The 19,956-nt window shown below is 50.5% G+C and overlaps 1 protein-coding gene across 2 annotated transcripts; it reads left to right on the forward strand.

Moving 5' to 3' along the window:
• The first annotated feature begins 11,323 nt into the window (after positions 1-11,323).
• On the forward strand, positions 11,324-19,734 carry ICAM3 (intercellular adhesion molecule 3). Of its 2 annotated transcripts, XM_037992206.2 has the most exons (7): positions 11,324-11,674; positions 12,268-12,534; positions 17,536-17,841; positions 18,156-18,443; positions 18,726-18,980; positions 19,100-19,348; positions 19,451-19,734. In XM_037992206.2, exons 1-7 carry the CDS (start codon positions 11,599-11,601, stop codon positions 19,651-19,653), a joined length of 1,644 nt encoding a protein of 547 aa, XP_037848134.1. In that variant the 5' UTR covers positions 11,324-11,598; the 3' UTR covers positions 19,654-19,734. The 2 variants fall into 2 exon arrangements, with proteins under 2 accessions (XP_037848134.1, XP_037848135.2); XM_037992207.2 differs by lacking the exons at positions 11,324-11,674; positions 12,268-12,534; positions 17,536-17,841 and having other exon boundaries at positions 18,267-18,368.
• Positions 19,735-19,956: the final 222 nt, after the last annotated feature.

A 19,956-nucleotide genomic window follows, 5' to 3' on the forward strand; every position in this document is an offset into this window, starting at 1 on the left:
GTTTTTTTTTTTTTTTTTTTGAGATGGAGTCTTTTTTTGTTTTCAGATGGAGTCTCCCTTTGTCGCCCAGGCTGGAGTGCACTGGCACGATCTTGGCTCACTGCAACCTCCGCCTCCCGGGTTCAAGCAATTTTCCTGCCTTCCTGAGTAGCTGGGATTACAGGCATGTGCTACCACACCCAGCTAATTTTTTTGTTTTTGTTTTTGCGTTTCGAGACGGAGTCTCACTCTGTCACCCAGGCTGGAGTGCAGTGGTGCGATCTCGGCTCACTGCAAGCCCCGCCTCCCAGGTTCACACCATTCTCTTGCCTCAGCCTCCCGAGTAGCTGGGACTACAGGTGACTGCCACCACGCCCGGCTAAATTTTTGTATTTTTAGTAGAGATGAGGTTTCCCATATTGGCCAGGCTGGTCTTGAACTCCTGACCTCAGGTGATCCACTTGCCTCTCCCTCCCAAAGTGCTGGGATTACAGGCGTGAGCCATTGCGCCTGGCCAATAACTACTCACTTGCTATCTCATAGGACTCATGTAAAGAGCTCATGAGGTGGTGTCTGTGAAATGCTTAGCAGAAAGACATGCAAACAAGTGCTTAATAAATATACAATATTATTGTTGGCTGGGCGCAGTGGCTCATTGCCTATAACCCCAGCACTTTGGGAGGGTGAAACAGGAGGATCCCTTGAGTCCAGGAGTTCTAGACCAGCCTGGGCAACATAGGGAGACCCTGTGCATTTATTTATTTATTTATTTATTTATTTATTTATTTGACAGAGTTTTGCTCTTGTTCTTCAGGTTGGAGTGCAATGGCTCGATCTTGGCTTACTGCAACCTTCCGCTTCTGGGTTCAAGCGATTCTCCTGCCTCAGCCTCCTGAGTAGCTGAGATTACAAGCATATACCACCACATCTGGCTAATTTTGTATTTTTAGTAGAGAGGGGGTTTCACCATGTTGGTCAGGCTGCTCTCAAACTCCTGACCTCAGGTGATCTGCCTGCTTTGGCCTCCCAAAGTGTTGGGATTTCAGGCGTGAGCCACTATGCCTGGCCTATATTATTTTTAAATAAAAATTTTAAAAATGAAGTTGGCTGGGTACAGTGGCTCAAGCCTGTAATCCCAGCACAGCACTTGGAAAGGCCGAGACGGGCGGATCAGTTGAGGTCAGGAGTTTGAGACCAGCCTGCCCAACATGGCAAAACCCCTTCTCTACTAAAAATACAAAAATTAGCTGGGCATTGTGGTAGGCGCCTGTAATCCCAGCTACTTGGGAGGCTGAGGCAGGAGAATCACTTGAACCCAGGAGGCAGAGGTTGCAGTAAGCCAAGATCGAGCCATTGCACTCCAGCCTGGGTGACAAGAGCAAAACTCTGTCTCAAAAAAAATAAAGACACAAGCACCCATATGTTTATTGTGGCACTATTCACAGTAGCAAAGACTTGGAACCAACCCAAATGTCTATCAATGATAGACTGGATTAAGAAAATGTGGCACATATACACCATGGAATACTATGTAGCCATAAAAAAGGATGAGTTTATATCCTTTGCAGGGGCATGGATGAAGCTGGAAACCATCATTCTCAGCAAACTATCACAAGGACAGAAAACCAAACACTGCATGTTCTCATTCACAGGTGGGAATTGAACAATGAGATCACTTGGACACAGGTCGGGGAACATCACATACCCACACCGGGGCCTGTTGTGGGGTAGGGGCCTGCGGGAGGGATAGCATTAGGAGAAATACCTAATATAAATGATGAGTTAATGGGTGCAGCAAACCAACATGTCACATGTTATACCTATGTAACCTGCACATGGTGCACATGTACCCTAGAACTTAAAAAAAAACAAAATGAAACCGTGAACAGTCTTGGTTATTTACCAAGTTTGTTCTTGTTGAGGAAACAAAATTAAGATTTGAGAGAAAAAAAATACAAAAATTAGCCAGGTGTGGTGGCACACGCCTGTAATCTCAGCTACTCTAGAGGCTGAGGTGGGAGAATCACTTGAACTGGGAGGCAGAGTGCATTGAGCTGAGATCGCACCACTGCACTTTAGCCTGAGCGATAGAGCAAGACTGTCTGGAAAAAAAAAAAGAAAAAATGTATTACTGTTATTCTGGTGTTCGGCAAAGTGTTTCTACTTAACCTGTGTGACTTGAGATGGTGAGATAGATTATGAGTCAGACACATTTGTGAAAGGCACTTAAATATCCCCAAAAGGACTTTTTTGTGGGGTTGGGGACTGGGTCTCACTCTGCCACCCACACTGGAGTGTAGTGGTGCTATTACAGCTCACTGCAACCTTGACCTCCCAGGCTCAAGTGATCTTCCCACCTCAGCCTCTGTAAGAGCTGGGACTATAGGCTCCTGCCACGTCACCTGGCTAATTTTTTATTTTATTTATTTTATTTTTTTTGGAGAAGGAGTCTCACTATGTCACCTAGGCTGGAGTGCAATAGCACGGTCTTAGCTCAGTGCAACCTCCACCTCCTGAGTTCAAGTGATTCTCCTGCCTCAGCCTCCCCAGTAGTGGGATTACAGGCACCCGCCACCATGCCCAGCTAATTTTTGTATTTTTAGTAGAGACAGGGTTTCACCATGTTGGCCACACTGGTCTTGAACTCCTGACCTTAGGTGATACGCCCACCTCAGCCTCCAAAAGTGCTGAGATTATAGGTGTGAGCCACCACACCTGGCCATCTGGCTAATTCTAAAATTTTTTGTAGATACAGAGTCTTACTCTGCTGCCCAGCCTGGTCTCAAACTCCTGGGCTCAAGTGATCCTCCCACCTTAGCCTCTTGAGTAATAGGATAACAACTCAATTTGTTTAGAACAGTTTTAGGTTTACAGCAAAGCTGAGTGGAAAATACAGAGTTCTCCTATGCCCCCTTCCCCCCAACCCCCCTGCACAACCTCTCTTGCTGTCCACATCCTGTACCACAGTGATACATTTGTTAGAATCTGTGAGCCTCGGCAGACACGGTGGTTCATGCCTGTAATCCCAGCACTTTGGGAGGTCAGGAGTTCAAGACCAGCCTGGGCAACATGGTGAAACCCCATCTCTACTAAAAATACAAAAACTAGCCATGCATGGTGGTGGGCACCTGTACTCCCAGCTACTCAGGAGGCTGAGGCAGGAGAATTGCTTGAACCCGGGAGGTGGAGGTGGAGGTTGCAGTGAGCCAAGATCGTGCTACTGCACTCCAACCTGGGCGGCGGAGCGACACTCCATCTGAAAAAAAAAAAAAAAAAAAATCTATGAACCTCCACTGACATATCATTTTCTCCTGAAGTTTGTACTTTACATGAGGGTTCACTCTTGCTGTTGTACGTTCTGTGGGGTTGGACAAACGTGTAAAGCATGAACCCATCAATATAGTATCACATGGAGTAGTTTCCCTGCGCTAAGTCATTCATGCACTGCCTATTCATCCCTCTCTTCTCACTAACCCCTGGCAACCGCTGATCTGTTATTTACTGTCCCCATAGTTTTGAGACAGTCTTGCTCTGTCATCCAGGCTGCAGTGCAGTGGCGCAATCTCTGCTCACTGCAACCTCCCCCTCCCACGCTCAAGTTAATTTCTGTATTTTTTGTAGAGCCGAAGTTTCATCATGTTATCCAGGTTGGTGAAGTCCTGGGCTTAAATGATCCCCCTACCTCAGCCTCCCAAAGTGTTAGGCTTTCAGGCGTGAGCCACCACACCTGCCCAATAGATCATTTATTTTTAGTTCTGAATAAATAAATAAAAATACAAACAAGGTCCCCAATTGCATTTGGTTGAGGCTAGTTTTCTGTAAGTCTCTTTTAGTTCTGAAAAAAAAATAAAAAATAAAAATACAGGGCCAGGCACAGTGGCTCACGCCTGTAATCCTAGCACTTTGGTTGGCCGAGGCAGGCAGACCACCTGAGGTCAGGAGAGATGAACATGGCCAACATGGCAAAACCCCGTCTCTACTAAAAATACAAAAATTAGCTGGGTGCTGTGGCATGCGCCTATAATCCCAGCTACTCAGGAGGCTGAGGCAGGAGAAATGCTTGAACCCAGGAGGCGGAGGTTGCAGTGAGCCGAGATTGCGCCACTGCACTCCAGCCTGGGCAACAAGAGTGAAACTCCATCTCAAAAAATAAAATTAAATTAAACAAAAATACAAACAAGGTCCCCAATTGCATTTGGTCGAGGCCAGTTTTCTGTAAGTCTCTTTTGGTCTATGGGTTCCTCTTTTTATGTCTTTTGCCCCCTTGCAACATATTTGTGGATGAAACTAAGTTGTTTGTCTTGTTGACTTTTTTTTTTTTTTTTGAGATGTAGCCTTGTTCTGTCGCCCAGGCAGGAGTGCAGTGGCATGATCTTGGCTCACTGCAACCTCTGCCTCCCGGGTCCAAGCAATTCTCCTGCCTCAGTCTCTCAAGTAGCTGGGATTACAGGCCTGGGGCCAGTACGCCTGACTAATTTTTGTATTTTTAGTAGAGATGGGGTTTTGCCATGTTGTTGTTGTTTTTTTTTTTTTTTTTTTTGAGACGGAGTCTCGCTCTGTCGCCCAGGCTGGAGTGCAGTGGCCGGATCTCTGCTCACTGCAAGCTCCGCCTCCCGGGTTCACGCCATTCTCCTGCCTCAGCCTCCCGAGTAGCTGGGACTACAGGCGCCCGCCACCTCGCCCGGCTAGTGGGGTTTCGCCATGTTGGCCAGGCTGATCTCGAACTCCTAACCTCAAGTGATCTGCTCACCTCGGCCTCCCAAAATGCTGGAATTACAGTCATGAGCCACCGCGCCTGGCCTGTTTTTTTTTTCCTTTTTCTGCATTGCTATTAAAGATTTTGGCTGGGGCTGGGCGCGGTGGCTTATGCCTGTAATCCCAACTCTGTGGGAGGCCAAGGCGGGTGAATCACCTGAGGTCAGGAGTTCAAGACAAGCCTGGCCAACATGATGAAACCCTGTCTCTACTAAAAATACAAAAATTAGCTGGGTGTGGTGGCAGGTGCCTATTATCTCAGCTACTTGGGTAGCTGAGGCAGGAGAATCACTTGAACCTGGGAGGTAGAGGTTGTAGCAAGCCGAGATCGCACCACCGCACTCCAGCCTGAGCGACAGAGCAAGACTTTATCTCAAAAAAAAAAAAAAAAAAAAGATTGTTTCCTCATAATCGTAAAGCCGTTATACTCAGTGCGGGTACAGCTAGTACATTTTGCTCAACCCCCCACAGGCTCTATTCCCTTTATGAGGTATTTATTTATTTTTATTTTTGCGACAGAATCTTGCTCTGTCATCCTGGCTGGAGTGCAGTGGCACGATCTTGGCTCACTGCAACCTCCGCCTCCAGGGCTGTCAGTTCTTGTGCCTCAGTCTTCCAAGTATCTGGGAGTAGAGGCGTGCACCGCCACGTCCGGTGAATTTTTTGTATTTTTAGTAGCCATGCTGGCCAGGCTTTTACTAGCTATTTATAATATGCTTGAATCACTCACAGGAATGAAATACTGTCAGTATCAATAGTTAGCAGCCCTTTCAAAATACATTTTGTTGCTTCTATAGAAATCTTAACTATTCTATTAGTCCAGTAATTCCAAATGGTCTTATTATTTCTTGGGTTTTTTTGTTTGTTTTTTGGTTTTGGTTTTGGTTTTTTTGAGACATTGTTTCTCTCTTGTTGCCCAAGCTGGAGTGCAATGGTGCGACCTCGACCTCGGCTCACTGCAAACTCCTCCTCTGAGGTTCAAGTGATTCTCCTGCCTCAGCCTCCCAAGTAGCTGGGATTACAGGCACGAGCCACCATGCCTGGCTAATTTTTTGAATTTTTAGTAGAGACCGGGTTTCATCATGTTAGCCAGGCTGGTCTCGAACTCCTGACCTCAGGTAATCCATCCACTTCAGCCTCCCAAAGTCCTGGAATTATAGGCGTGAGCCACCGCACCTGGCTGATCTTATTATTTCTATACATAATATATGATCTTTTGACTGGGCACAGCAGCTTACGCTTATAATCACAGCACTTTGGGAGGCCAAGGCAGGTGGATCACCTGAGGTCAGCAGATCGAGACCAGCTTGGCCAACATGGCAAAACCCCATTTCTACTACAAATACAAAAATTAGCCAGGTGTGGTGGCACACACCTGTAATCCCAGCTAGTCTGGAGGCTGAGGCAGGAGAATTGCTTGAACCCGGAAGGTGGAGGTTGCAGTGAGCCGAGGTCGCAGCACTGTACTCCAGCCTGGGAGACAGAGCGAGACTCCATCTCAAAAAACAACAACAACAAAAGGCCAGGCACAGTGGCTTATGCCTGTAATCCCAGCACTTTCAGAGGCCAGGCAGGCAATACATTGAGACCATCGTAGCCAACATGGTGAAACCCTGACTCTACTAAAAATACAAAAATTAGCTGGTTGTGGTGGCACATGCCTGTAGGCCCAGCTACTTGGGAGGCTGATGCAGGAGAATTGCTTGAACCTGGGAGGCAGAGGTTGCAGTGAGCCGATACCGTGCCACTGCACTCCAACCTGGTGACAGAGCAAGACTGAGTCGCAAAGGAAAAAAAGAAAGTTTATTTATGAAATAGGTCCCATGTTTTTATTGAAGATTCCCAAAAGGCTTTTAGAGGGTTTTTAATTTTTTCTTTAATTTTTTTTTTTTTTTTTTTTTTTTTTTTTTAATAATAGAGATGGCGGCCGGGCGCAGTGGCTCAAGCCTGTAATCCCAGCACTTTGGGAGGCCGAGACGGGCGGATCACGAGGTCAGGAGATCGAGACCATCCTGGCTAACACGGTGAAACCCCGTCTCTACTAAAAAATACAAAAAACTAGCTGGGCGAGGTGGTGGGCGCCTGTAGTCCCAGCTACTCGGGAGGCTGAGGCAGGAGAATGGCGTGAACCTGGGAGGCGGAGCTTGCAGTGAGCTGAGATCCGGCCACTGCACTCCAGCCTGGGCGACAGAGCGAGACTCCATCTCAAAAAAAAAATACATATAATAATAATAATAATAATAATAGAGATGGGGGTCTCCCTATGTTGCCCAGGCTGGTCTCAAACTCCTGGCCTCAAGCAATCCTCCCACCTCACTCTCCCAAAGTGCTGGGATTACAGATATGAGCCACCATGCCCAGCCAAGTTTAGCTTTTTCACAATAAAGGAAAGGAACAGTGTCAATCCATGATTATCAGAACAGCAATTTAGTAAGATCATCTTCAGCTGGGCACGGTGGCTCACACCTGTAATCCCAGCACTTTGGGATGCCGAGGCAGGTGGATCACTCGAGGTCAGGAGTTCGAGACCAGCCTGGCCAACAGGGTGAAATACCTGTCTCTACTAAAAATATAAAAATTAGCCAGATGTGGTGGCAGGTGCCTGTCATTCCAGCTACTTGGGAGGCTGAGGCAGGAGAATCACTTGAACTTGGAAGGCAGAGGTTGCAGTGAGCCAAGATTGAACCACTGCACTCTAGCCTGGGCAACAAAGTGAGAATTCATCTGAAAAATACTGATAATAATAAGATCATCTTCAGAACTCAGTTCCTGGTGCATGAAGAGATTCCATACAGCCCCCTCACTTTCAGTTCTTAGAAAGAAGAATATGCCAGCCTGACCAACATGGTGAAACCCCCATCTCTAATAAAAATACAAAAATTAGCCGGGTGTGGTGGTGTGCACCTGTAATGCCAGCTACTCAGGAGGCTGAGGCAGGAGAATCACTTGAACCTGGGAGGTGGAGGTTGCAGTGAGCCCAGCCTGGGCGACAGAGCGAGACTCATTCCCACCGCCCCCCCCAAAAAAAAACAAGAAGAATATGAAAGAGATAGGATCAATAACTACCTTCATTGTTTAATAGCCTAAGAGTGAAAACCAAGCACAGTGGCTCACTCCTGTAATCCCAGCACTTTGGGAGGTTGAGGTGGGAGGATTGCTTGAGTCCAGGGGTTCGAGATCAGCCTGGGCAATATGTCAAAAACTCATCTCTACAAAAAATACAAAAATGAGCCGACCGTAGTGGCACCTACCTATAGTCCCAGTTACTAGGGAGGCTGAAGTGGGAGGATCACCTGAGCCTGGGAGGTCAAGGTTGCAGTGAGCCACGATTAAGCCACTGCATTCCAGCCTGGGCGGCACAGCCAGACCCTGTCTCAGGAAACAAACAAACAAAAAAAAGCCAAATCTTTTCATCCCAGGATGTCTGAAAATGACAGAGTCTATGGAGTATGGATGCAGAAAAGTAGTTATTCCTACCAGAGGGGGGAAAAAAAAAAAAAAAAAGAAATGTGGACACAGCCACTCAAGATCAGAGACTCAACCAGTGAAAGCAATTAGCTTCAATTTCATTGTCACCAGGAGGGCACACACCAGAGAACCTGGGAGAAAGCCTGGGTTAGAGCCCTTAGCATTCTCAGTGTTAGTGGTGCTATAGTTCAACAACCTTTGTGGGAATGAGGAGAACCAGAGACCATCACCATCACTCCTGAAAAGGATACTATAGCAACAATGTGGCTGTCAAAAATCAGCTGGAGGCCAGTTGTGGTAGCTCACGCCTGTAATCCTAGCACTTTGGGAGGCCAAGGCAGGCGGATCACCTGAGGTCAGGAGTTCGAGACTAGCCTGGTCAACACGGTGAAACCCTGTCTCTACTAAAAATACAAAAAATTAGCCGGGTGTGGTGGTGCGTGCCTGTAGTCCCAGCTACTCAGGAAGCTGAGGTGGGATAATCACTTGAACCTGCGAGGCAGAGGTTGCAGTGAGCCCCAGATTGTGCCACTGCACTCCAGCCTGGGTGACAGAGTCAGACCCTGTCTCAAAAAAAAAAAAAAAAAAAAAAACAGGCTGGAGTTTAATTTATACACTGTTTGCAATCCAGACTGTACTTGCTTTCTTGTCAACGGCTTGAGATATGTGCAGGAGCTCCTTAAACATGTGTAGGTGACCTTTCTCTGTCACCCAGACTGGAGTGCAGGGGCACAATCTCAGCTAACTGCAACCTCCACTTCCCGGACTCAAGCAATCCTCCTGCTGCAGCCTCCTGAGTAGCTGGGACTACAGGTGTGTGCCATCAAGCTTGGCTGATTTTTTGTATTTTTAGTAGAGACAGGGTTTTGGCATGCTGCCTGGGCTGGTTTGAAACTCCCGACCTCAAGGGATCCACCCATCTTGACCTCCCAAAGTGCTAGGATTACAGGTGTGAGACACCACTCCTGGCCCAGAAATACTTCTTTATCAGAAATATTACTGGAGAGAGAGTGTAGAAGGGTACACCTATAATCCCAGCACTTTGGGAGGTCAAGGCAGGCAGATCCCCTGAGCTTAGGAGTTCAAGACCAACCTGGGCAATATGATGAAAGCCGTCTCTACAAAAAATTAGCCAGGCATGGTGGTGTGCACCTGTGGTCCCAGATCCTAGGGAGGCTGAGGTGGGAGGATCGCTTGAACTCAGGAGGCTGAGATTGCAGTTAGCTGAGATTGCACCCCTGCACTCCAGCCTGGGTGACACAGTGAGACTCTGTTTCAAAAAACAAAAAGGAAATATTACTTATTTACAAATATTTCTTTCTTTTTTATTTTTAGAAATGGGGTCTCACTGTTACATAATTATTATAAATCATATCTATAATATATCTATAATATATATCTATTATATATAATAGATATAATAGATATATATTATATATCTGTTATATATATTATATTATATATCTATTATACATATATATATGTATTTTTGAGACGGAGTCTTGCTCTGTCACCCAGGCTGTAGTGCAGCGGCACAATCTCCGCTCACTACAACCTCTGCCTCCCGGGTTCAAGTGATTCTCCTGCCTCAGCCTCCTGAGTTGCTGGGACTACAGGCGCCCGCCACAACGTCCAGCTAATTTTTTATATTTTTGGTGGAGACGGGGTTTCACTGTGTTAGCCAGGACGATCTCGATTTCCTGACCTCGTGATCCGCCCACCTCAGCCTCCCAAAGTTCTGCTGGGATTACAGACTTGAGCCACTAAGTCTGGCATCTTTTTTATTTTATTTTATTATTATTTTTTTTGGAAACAGGGTCTCACTGTGTCGCCTAGGCTGGAGTGCAGGGGCACAATCTCAGCTCACTGCAGCTTTGATCTCCCAGGCTCAAGCGATCCTCTCACCTCAGCCTTCCAAGGAGCTGGTACTACAGGCACCAGGTCCATGCTACTGGGCCCTGCTATTTACAGATACACCAGACTTGGGTTTTAGCTACTCTCTCAACACTAGGTGGGAAATGAATTGTTCGGAAGGCAGAGGAATAGAGGAGGGACCTGATTAGGAAGGTGGGGGTGCTCCAGATGAGAGAGGAGGTGCTGTGACCTCAAGGTCTGGGAAAAGTGGGTGAACGCAGGGCCCCATCAAGGCCCTCAACAAGGTCCCTCTCTGGTGCTCAGATGTTAGGCCCAGAAGACAGGTCAGAGGCCTGAGGTCAGCGGCAGGTCAAAGGTGGGAGTCCCCCCTGGTCCCCTTGGTGCCTTCCCTTGGAATGAAGTGACCAGCTGCCTGGAAAGGTGGGCAAGGGGGCAACAGGATGAGGTAAAGGCCAGTTACAAGTAGAATCCTGGAAGGTCAGGCGAGGTGGCTTATGCCTGTAATCCCGGCACTTTGGGAGGCCAAGGCAGGCGACTCACTTGAGGTCAGAAGTTTGAGACCAGCTTGGCCAACATGGTGAAACCCCGTCTCTACCAAAAAGTACAAAAATTAGCCGGGCGTGATGGCACATGCCTGTAATCCCAGCTACTCGGGAGGCTGAGGCAGGAGAATTGTTTGAACCAGGGAGGCGGAGGCTGCAGTGAGCCGAGATCCCACTACTGCACTCCAGCCTAGGCAACAGAGTGAGACCCTGTCTCAAAACAAAACAAAAGCCAAATCGAATCCTGGAAAGACAGTGGCTCAGGGACTCAGCTGTCCCCAAATCACCTACCTTAGCTCTTCGTGCATGGGAGGGGGGATCCCCAAAATCTTCAAAGATAGGGAGATGTCCTCAAGATCTTCAAAGGTGGCCAGGCGTTGTGGCTCACGCCTGTAACCGCAACACTTTGGGAGGTCAAGATGGGAGGAGGCCATCTCAAGGCCAGGAGTTCAAGACCAGTCGGGGCAACATAGCAAGACTCTGCTTCTGTTTTTTTGTTTGTTTGTTTGTTTGTTTGTTTTTAATGTTTCCTTGAAATCTCACCTTAGCATCTAAACAGTGGTGCCTACAGGTTTCCCCATTAACTTCCTCTCTGGGAACAGAATATTCCCCTCCCCACCTAAGTTCAGCCGGAAGGAGATGCCTCATACCCCCACACCCAGGCTTCCCAGTGCTGAGAACAAAGGAAGCCAGTTCAGTTAGCATTTCCTGGCTAGGAACTGGGGGCCAGCAGTGCAACTGAAACCAGCCCTGTCACTGGGGGAGACTCAGCAGTGCTGGCCACTTTGCAGAGCCCCGTCTGGGTCCCCCATTCTAGCCCCCCAGGGCCACAGCATCCCCTTCTCCCCACAGGCCTGGGTAAGGTGCAGTCCCCAGACTTCTGCAATCTTAACCGCTGTGCTTCCGTCTCAGTGGGAGGCCCCGCCTTTCCCCTTGCCTGCCCTTTGGGCACCTCAGGAAGGCACCTTCCTCTGTCAGAATGGCCACCATAGTACCATCCGTATCGTGGCCCAGGGCCTGCTGGACTCTGCTGGTCTGCTGTCTGCTGACCCCAGGTGAGGCTGGTCAAGCCCAGGAGGGCTGGAGAGGGCTGGGTTTTGGGGCTCAGTAGAAGGTGGAGGAAGAGAATGCAACACTCTTTGCATCCTGCCACACTGCGAGCTGGCTGCTGACCCCGTATCCTCGGGAGAAAGTTCTGGTTCCTTAGTTCTGCCTTCAGGTGGTCAAGCCCCAGCATACGGCTTCTACGCCATCCCTCTTCCCCAGCGCACACACACACACACCCCTCACGCTTCCTGCTCCATCTGAACTCCTGAAATTTGCCCTTTGCGTATGTGGTTCCCTCTGCCAGGATCACCTGTCCCTTTCACTTGCTAACTCTTACTTAGCTTTCAGTTTCAGGCTGGCATGGTCCCCTCCTCCAGGAAGCCTTCCCTGACTCACCTCTTCCTATGCTGGATCAGAGCCTCTTCTGGCCTCCTTCTGAGTTCTCCCTGGTCCCTGATGGATTCTGCCTTTCCCACTGGACCATGAGGGCGGGAACCCTTCTATCTCGGCACAAGGAAAGAGGTGTTAAATGGTGGGGCCTGCTGATACGCGGGTTGGGGGGCAACAAAACAAACACTAGGATTTCTTCATGTTCCTGAAGGTGCCCAGGGGCAAGAGTTCCTGCTGCGGGTGGAGCCCCAGAACCCTGTGTTTCCTGCTGGAGGGTCCCTGTTGGTGAACTGCAGTACTAATTGCCCCAGCTCTAAGAAAATCATCTTGGAGACGTCCCTATCAAAGGAGCTGGTGGGCAATGGCACAGGCTGGGCAGCCTTCCAGCTCAGCAACGTGACTGGCAACAGTCGGATCCTCTGCTCAGGGTACTGCGATGGCTCCCAGATAACAGGCTTCTCTGACATCACCGTGTACAGTGAGTCGATGTGTCCGGAGGTGGGACTGGTGTTGGGTAGTGGTGTGGGCAGGTGGCCGATGGCTCAGGAGAATGGAGACCCTCAGTTTGCAAAGAATGGACCAGGGTTCTGACCCAGAGCTCAGACCTGGACATTTGTGTGTGTGAGATACAAAGACATAGAGACACAGCTCAATCTCATGCCAAGGCAGCAGTTGTGAAATCAATTAACTTGGGCCCAACCAGCATTTTTTTTTTTTTTTTTTTGAGACAGAGTTTCGCTCTTTTTGCCCAGGCTGGAGTGCAGTGGCGCAATCTCGGCTCACTGCAACCTTCGCCTCCTGGGTTCAAGTGATTCTCCTGCCTCAGCCTCCCGAGTAGCTGGGATTACACATGCACGCCACCACACCCGGGTAATTTTGTATTTTTAGTAGAGATGGCATTTCTTTTTTTTTTTTTTGAGACGGAGTCTGGCTCTGTCGCCCAGGCTAGAGTGCAGTGGCCGGATCTCAGCTCACTGCAAGCTCCACCTCCCGGGCTTACGCCATTCTCCTGCCTCAGCCTCCTGTGTAGCTGGGACTACAGGCGCCCGCCACCTCGCCCGGCTAGTTTTTTGTATTTTTTTTAGTAGAGACAGGGTTTCAACGTGTTAGCCAGGATGGTCTCGATCTCCTGACCTCGTGATCCGCCCATCTTGGCCTCCCAAAGTGCGGGGATTACAGGCTTGAGCCACTGCGCCCGCCTGAGATGGCATTTCATCATGTTGGCCAGTCTGGTCTTGAACTCCTCACCTCAGGTAATCCACCTGCCTTGGTCTCCCGAAGTGCTGGGATTACAGGCATGAGCCACTGCACCCTGCCCCAACAAGTTTTTTTTTTTTTTTTTTTGAGATGAAGTCTGTCGCTCTGTAGCCCAGACTGGAGTGCAGTGGTGCCATCTTGGCTCACCACGACCTCTGCCTCCCGGGTCCCAGTTCAAGCATTCTCCTGCCTCAGCCTCCCAAGTAGCTGGGATTATAGGCATGCGCCAGCATGCCCAGCTAATTTTTGTATTTTTTGTAGAGATGGGGTTTCACCATGTTAGCCAGGCTGGTCTTTAACTCCTGACCTCGTGATCTGTCCACCTTGGCCTCTCGAAATGCTGGGATTACAGGTGTGAGCCACCTTGCCTGACCCCAACAATAATCTCAACACTTTGGGAGGCCAAGGCAGGAAGATTGCTTGAGCCCAGAAATTTAAGACCAGGCTGAGCAACATAGGGACACCTTGTCTCTACAAAAATAAATAAAAAATATTAGCTGGGGCCAGGCGCGGTGGCTCACACCTGTAATCCCAGCACTTTGGGAGGCCGAGGTGGGCGGACCACGAGGTCAGAAGATCGAGACCATCCTGGCGAACACGGTGAAACCCCATCTCTACTGAAAATACAAAAAAATTAGCCGGGTGTGGTGGTGGGCGCCTGTAGTCCCAGCTTCTAGGGAGGCTGAGGCAGGAAAATGGCATTAACCCGGGAGGCGACGGAGCTTGCAGTGAGCGGAGATTTCGCCACCGCACTCCAGCCTGGGCAACAGAGCGAGACTCCGTCTCAAAAAAAAAAAAAAAAAAATTAGCTGGGCATGGTGGTACATGCCCGAAGTCCCAGCTACTTGGGGGGCCAAGGTGGGAGAATCGCTTGAGCCCAGGGGTTCAAGGCTATAGTGAGCTATAATTGCACCACTGCACTCCAGCCTGTGCAAAAAAGTAAGACCCTGTCTCTTAAGCAAAAAAAAGGGGGTACCCCTTTCAGTCAGCAGTAGGTGAATGGAGGTTTTATATTTACACTTTTTTATACTTTTATTTTAGAGACAGGCTCTCCCTATATTGCCCAGGTTGGTCTCAAACTCCTGGGCTCAGGCAATCCTCTTCAGTTTCTCCAGTAGCTGGGATTGCGGGCCTGAGCCACTGTACCTGGCTACTTTTTTTTTTTCTTTTTTCTTTTTCTTTTTTTTTTTTTTTTGAGACGGAGTCTTGCTCTGTCCCCCAGGCTGGAGTGCAGTGGTGCAATCGTGGCTCACTGCAACTTCTGCCTCCCGGGTTCAAGCGATTCTCCTGCCTCAGCCTCCTGAGTAGCTGCGATTACAGGCGCATGCCAACATGCCCGGCTCATTTTTGTATTTTTAGTAGAGACAAGGTTTCAACATGTTGGTCAAGCTGGTCTCGAACTTCTGACCTCATGATCCACCTGCCTCGACCTCCCAAAGTGCTGGGATTACAGGCGTAAGCCACCACGCCTGGCCTTTTCTTCTTCTTCTTTTTTTTTTTTTGGAGATGGAGTCTCACTCTGTTGCCCAGGCTGGAGTGCAGTGGCACGATCTCAGCTCACTGCAACCTCCACCTCCCAACTTCAAGAGATTTTCCTGCCTCAGCCTGCTGAGTAGCTGGGACTACAGGTGTGCACCACCACGCCCAGCTAATTTTTGTATTTTTAGTAGAGACGGGATTTCACCATGCTGCCCAGGCTGGTCTCAAACTCCTGGCCTCAAGTGCCTTGGCCTCCCAAAGTGCTGGGATTACAAGCGTGAGCCACCATGCCTGGCCTACTTTTTGATTTTATTTTTTTTATCCTTTGAGACGGAGTCTTGCTCTTGTCCCCCAGGCTGGAGTGCAATGGCGCGATGTCAGCTCACTGCAAACTCTGCCTCCTGGGTTCAAGTGATTCTCCTGTCTTAGCCTCCTTAGTAACTGGGATCACAGGCATGTGCCACCACGCCTGGCTAATTTTTGTATTGATTTTTAGTAGAGACAGGGTTTTGCCAAGTTGGCCAGGTTGGTCTCAAACTCCTGACCTCAAGTGATCCGCCTCCCTCGGCCTCCCAAAATGGTGGGATTACAGGCGTGAGTCACCTAGCTCAGTTTTTTTTTTTTTTTTTTTTTTTTTTTTTTTTTTTTTTTGACATAGAGTCTCGCTCTGTCACCAGGCTGGAGTGCAGTGGCACTATCTCAGCTCACTGCAACATTTGCCTCCTGGGTTCAAGTGATTCTCGTGCCTCAGCCTCCTGAGTAGCTGGGATTACAGGCACGTGCTACCACGCCTGGCTAATTTTTGTATTTTTAGTAGAGACAGGGTTTCACCATGTTGGCAAGGCTGGTCTTGAACTCCTGGTCTCAGGTGATCTGCCCATCTTGGCCTCCCAAAGTGCTGGGATTACAGACATGAGCCACAGTGCCCACCCTGAGGCCCAGGGTTTTGTAAGTGTACCTGGGAGGGCACCCAGCCTGGGAGTGTCAAGTCTCCTGTGACTGTACCAGAGCATCTTGAGAGGCTGCCACAGGGCTGGTGAACCAGGAAAGCCCTGAGTGTCTGAACCTGATTGGAGAGAACTGAACTAATCTCTGGTAGAGGCCAAAGCAGGTGTTCAGGCCAGAAGCTAGGAGAAGGGGCCAACAGAGTCCCTAGACATGATATCCAGGAGGCGCCTCTGCTACTTACCGTTTGTGCGTCCTTAAGTAATTCACCCCCCCGCCCCGGGCTATATATTTCTCCATCCATAAAAGAGAAAAAGGCCAGGCGCGGTGGCTCACACCTGTAATCCCAACACTTTGGGAGGCTGAGGTGGGTGAATCACTTGAGGCCAGGAGTTCAAGATCAGCCTGGCCAACATGGTGAAATCCCGTCTACTAAAAATACAAAAATAGGCCAGGCATGGTGGCTCACACCTGTAATTCCAGCACTTTAGGAGGCCAAGGTGGGTGGATTACCTGAGGTCAGGAGTTTGAGACCAGCCTAACCAACATGGTGAAACCACGTCACTACTAAAAAAAAAATAAAAAATTAGCCAGGCATGGTGGCGGGCACCTATAATCCTAGTTAGTTGGGAGACTGAGGTGGGAGAATCGCTTGAACCCAGGAGGCGGAGGTTGCAGTGAGCCGAGATCCTGCCACTGCACTCCAGCTTGGGCGACAAGAGCGAGACTCTGTCTCAAAAAAAAAAAAAAAAAAAAAAAAGAGAGAGAGAGAGAGAGAAAGGGCCGGGAACGGTGGCTCACGCCTGTAATTCCAGCACTTTGGGAGGCCAAGGCGGGCAGATCACCTGAGCTCAGGAGTTCAAGAGCAACCTAGGCAACATGGCAAAACTCCGTCTCTACTAAAAATACAAAAAAATTAGCCTGGCATGGTGGCATACTCCTGTAGCCTCAGCTACTCGGGAGGCTGAGACAGGAGAATCGCGTGAACCCGCGTGGCGGAAGTTGCAGTGAGCCAAGATCACACCACTGCACTTCAGCCTGGGCGACAGAGCAAGACTCCATCTCGGGGAAAAAAAAATAGTTACTGCTTATTAATATCTTTCCTTAGTATCTTTCCTTAGACCTTCAAGAGGTCATCCACCTTCATGCACACAACAACCTAGTGAAATCTTCTCTATTCTTCTCTTCTTTTTTTCTTTTTTTTGGAGACAGAGTCTTGTCGCTGGAGTGCCATGGTGTGATCTCGGCTCACTGCCACTTCTGCCTCCCGGGTTCAAGCGATTCTCCTGCCTCAGCCTCCCAAGTAGCTGGGATTACAGGCGCACACCACCACACCCAGCTAATTTTTGTATTTTTAGTAGAGACAGGGTTTCACCATGTTGGCCAGGCTGATCTCGAACTCCTGATCTCATGATCCACCCATCCCAGCCTCCCAAAGCTCTGGGATTATAGGCGTGGGCCACAGCGCCTGGCCATAAACAGGAATTTGTAATATTCATGTCAAATAGTCATAAACGTTCATCCCTTCCTTCCTCTTTATTAATTTTTTTTTTTATTGTGCCATCCTGGAGAACAGAAAATTTTGTTTAGCGCCTTGCAAGGTGTCTGACAACACAGGAAATGATAATCACTGCATTAATGATAATAGCAAACGCTTTAGCCCAGTTCTAAGCCCTCTAAGTTTATTAACTCAAAGCTCACAGTTCTCGGCAGGACCACCCTGTCTCCTCCTCAGTCCCTGGGGTGGGTAGGTGGGGTTGCAAGACCCGCTAAGTGCCATCCTCCCTTCCTCTCTCAGGCCTCCCGGAGCGCGTGGAGCTGGCACCCCTGCCTCCTTGGCAGCCGGTGGGCCAGAACTTGACCCTGCGCTGCCAAGTGGAAGGTGGGTCGCCCCGGACCAGCCTCACGGTGGTGCTGCTCCGCTGGGAGGAGGAGCTGAACCGGCAGCCCGCAGTGGGGGAGCCAGCAGAGGTCAATACCACTGTGCTGACCAGCAGAGAGGACCACGGAGCCCATTTCTCATGCCGCACAGAACTGGACATGAAGCCCCAGGGGCTGGAACTCTTCCGGAACACCTCAGCCCCCCGCCAGCTCCGAACCTTTGGTGAAGAGAAGGGGCTTCAGACGTTGGGTGATGAGCTGAGTCAGGGTAGAGGGTGCCCTGGCCTTGGGGCTCATGAGAGTGGGGTGCCCCGGACCTCACAGGCTTCTGGGAAGTAAAGCCCCAGGCCACTGGGCAGGGTGGCCCCAGAAGGGAGGCCCAAGCCGTGGGATCTTTGGAGAAGGCCGTTTTCATGGCCGTGTGTGTCCTGGGAAGAAGGGTGACGCAGTCGGCAAGAATTCCTGATGGGGGGGATGAAGGTGTCCTGAGGAAGGCACAGTCCTGGGGGTTGTGCTCATGCCCACCTTTCTCCCCAGCCCTGCCGGTGACCCCCCCGCGCCTCGTGGCCCCCCGGTTCTTGGAGGTGGAAAAGTCGTGGCCGGTGAACTGCACTCTAGACGGGCTTTTTCCAGCCTCAGAGGCCCAGGTCTACCTGGCGCTGGGGGACCAGATGCTGAATGCGACAGTCATGAACCACAGGGACATGCTAACGGCCACAGCCACAGCCACAGCGCGCGCAGATCAGGAGGGTGCGCGGGAAATCGTCTGCAACGTGATCCTAGGGGGCGAGAGACTGGAGGCCCGGGAGAACTTGACGGTCTTTAGTAAGAGGAGGCGTGGGAAGGGGGCGCGGCCTCAGCAGTCTGGGGGCGTGGCAGAGGGGGCGGAGACTAGCCGAAAAGGTGGGGCCTGACTTGCCCCAATAGTAGTTGCAACGTGGGCTGGGCCTGAGTGCCCGAAGTTGGACAAAGCCCAGAAAGAGGGCGAGGCTTGAACGCCGAAAGCGTGGCCCGGATATCCCGAGACGAAAGGGGAGGGCGGAGGGAGCGGCTTGACCTGCAGGAAGGTCTTGTTCATTAAGCTCCTGGGCAATGCCCCGCCTTTAGGCTTCCTAGGACCCATTCTGAACCTGAGCGAGCCCAGCGCCCCCGAGGGGTCCACAGTGACCGTGAGCTGCATGGCTGGGGCTCGAGTCCAGGTCACGCTGGACGGAGTTCCAGCCGCTGCCCCGGGGCAGCCAGCTCAACTTCAGTTAAATGCTACCGAGAGTGACGACGGACGCAACTTCTTCTGCAGTGCCACTCTCGAGGTGGATGGCGAGTTCTTGTACAGGAACAGTAGCGTCCAGCTGCGTGTCCTGTGTGAGTCGGTCACCCTGACCTTTAATCCCTTCACCCCTGCCCTGGAAAGATTAGACGCTCCTCTGCACCACCGTGCCTCGGGTGTGTTGGGTGTCTGATCACACATGGTGGTTCCACAGATGGTCCCAAAATTGACCGAGCCACATGCCCCCAGCACTTGAAGTGGAAAGACAAAACGAGACACGTCCTGCAGTGCCAAGCCAGGGGCAACCCGTACCCCCAGCTGCGGTGTTTGAAGGAAGGCTCCAACCGGGAGGTGCCGGTGGGGATCCCGTTCTTCGTCAATGTAACACATAATGGCACTTATCAATGCCAGGCGTCCAGCTCACGAGGCAAATACACCCTGGCCGTGGTGATGGATATTGAGGGTGAGCTAACACTGGGCCGCGGGCCTGGACTGGCAAGCCGCGGGAGGCGGGGGAGTTGGAGACAGGGGGGACGCATATTGATTTAGCGCTTTCTCTGCACAGCTCCGAACTCCCACTTGGTCCCTGGCATCTTGGCGGTGTTTGGGACCTTGGCCGTGGTGACTGTCGTGGTGGCCTTAATGCGTGTCTTCAGGGAGCATAAACGGAGTGGCAGGTACCATGTTAGGCAGGAGAGCACCTCTGTGCCCCTCACGTCTATGCAGCCGACAGAGGCAATGGGGGAAGAACCGTCCAGAGCTGAGTGACGCTGGGATCCGGGGTCAAAGTTGGCGGGGGCTTGGCTGTGCCCTCAGATTCTGCACCAATAAAGCCTTCAAACTCCCTAATCTGTGGTTTGATTCCACCCGCGCTGCAAGGCTCTCCCACCCAGGTGCACATCCACTGAGTAGCGTCGCTGCGACGGAAGGAGGCGGGGTCTGTGGCGCGCAGACGCACCTTGAACTCTTGAGAGGCGGGCTGGGGCCTAGCCAATGGGATAAGGGGGGAGGGAACGAGGTGGGGCTTCTCTCAGCCAATCGACGGGCGCGCCCTCGTTGCCGCTCTATGCC

Source organism: Chlorocebus sabaeus, chromosome 6, assembly GCF_047675955.1.
Source record: "Chlorocebus sabaeus isolate Y175 chromosome 6, mChlSab1.0.hap1, whole genome shotgun sequence".
NCBI classification, from domain to species: Eukaryota; Metazoa; Chordata; class Mammalia; order Primates; family Cercopithecidae; genus Chlorocebus; species Chlorocebus sabaeus.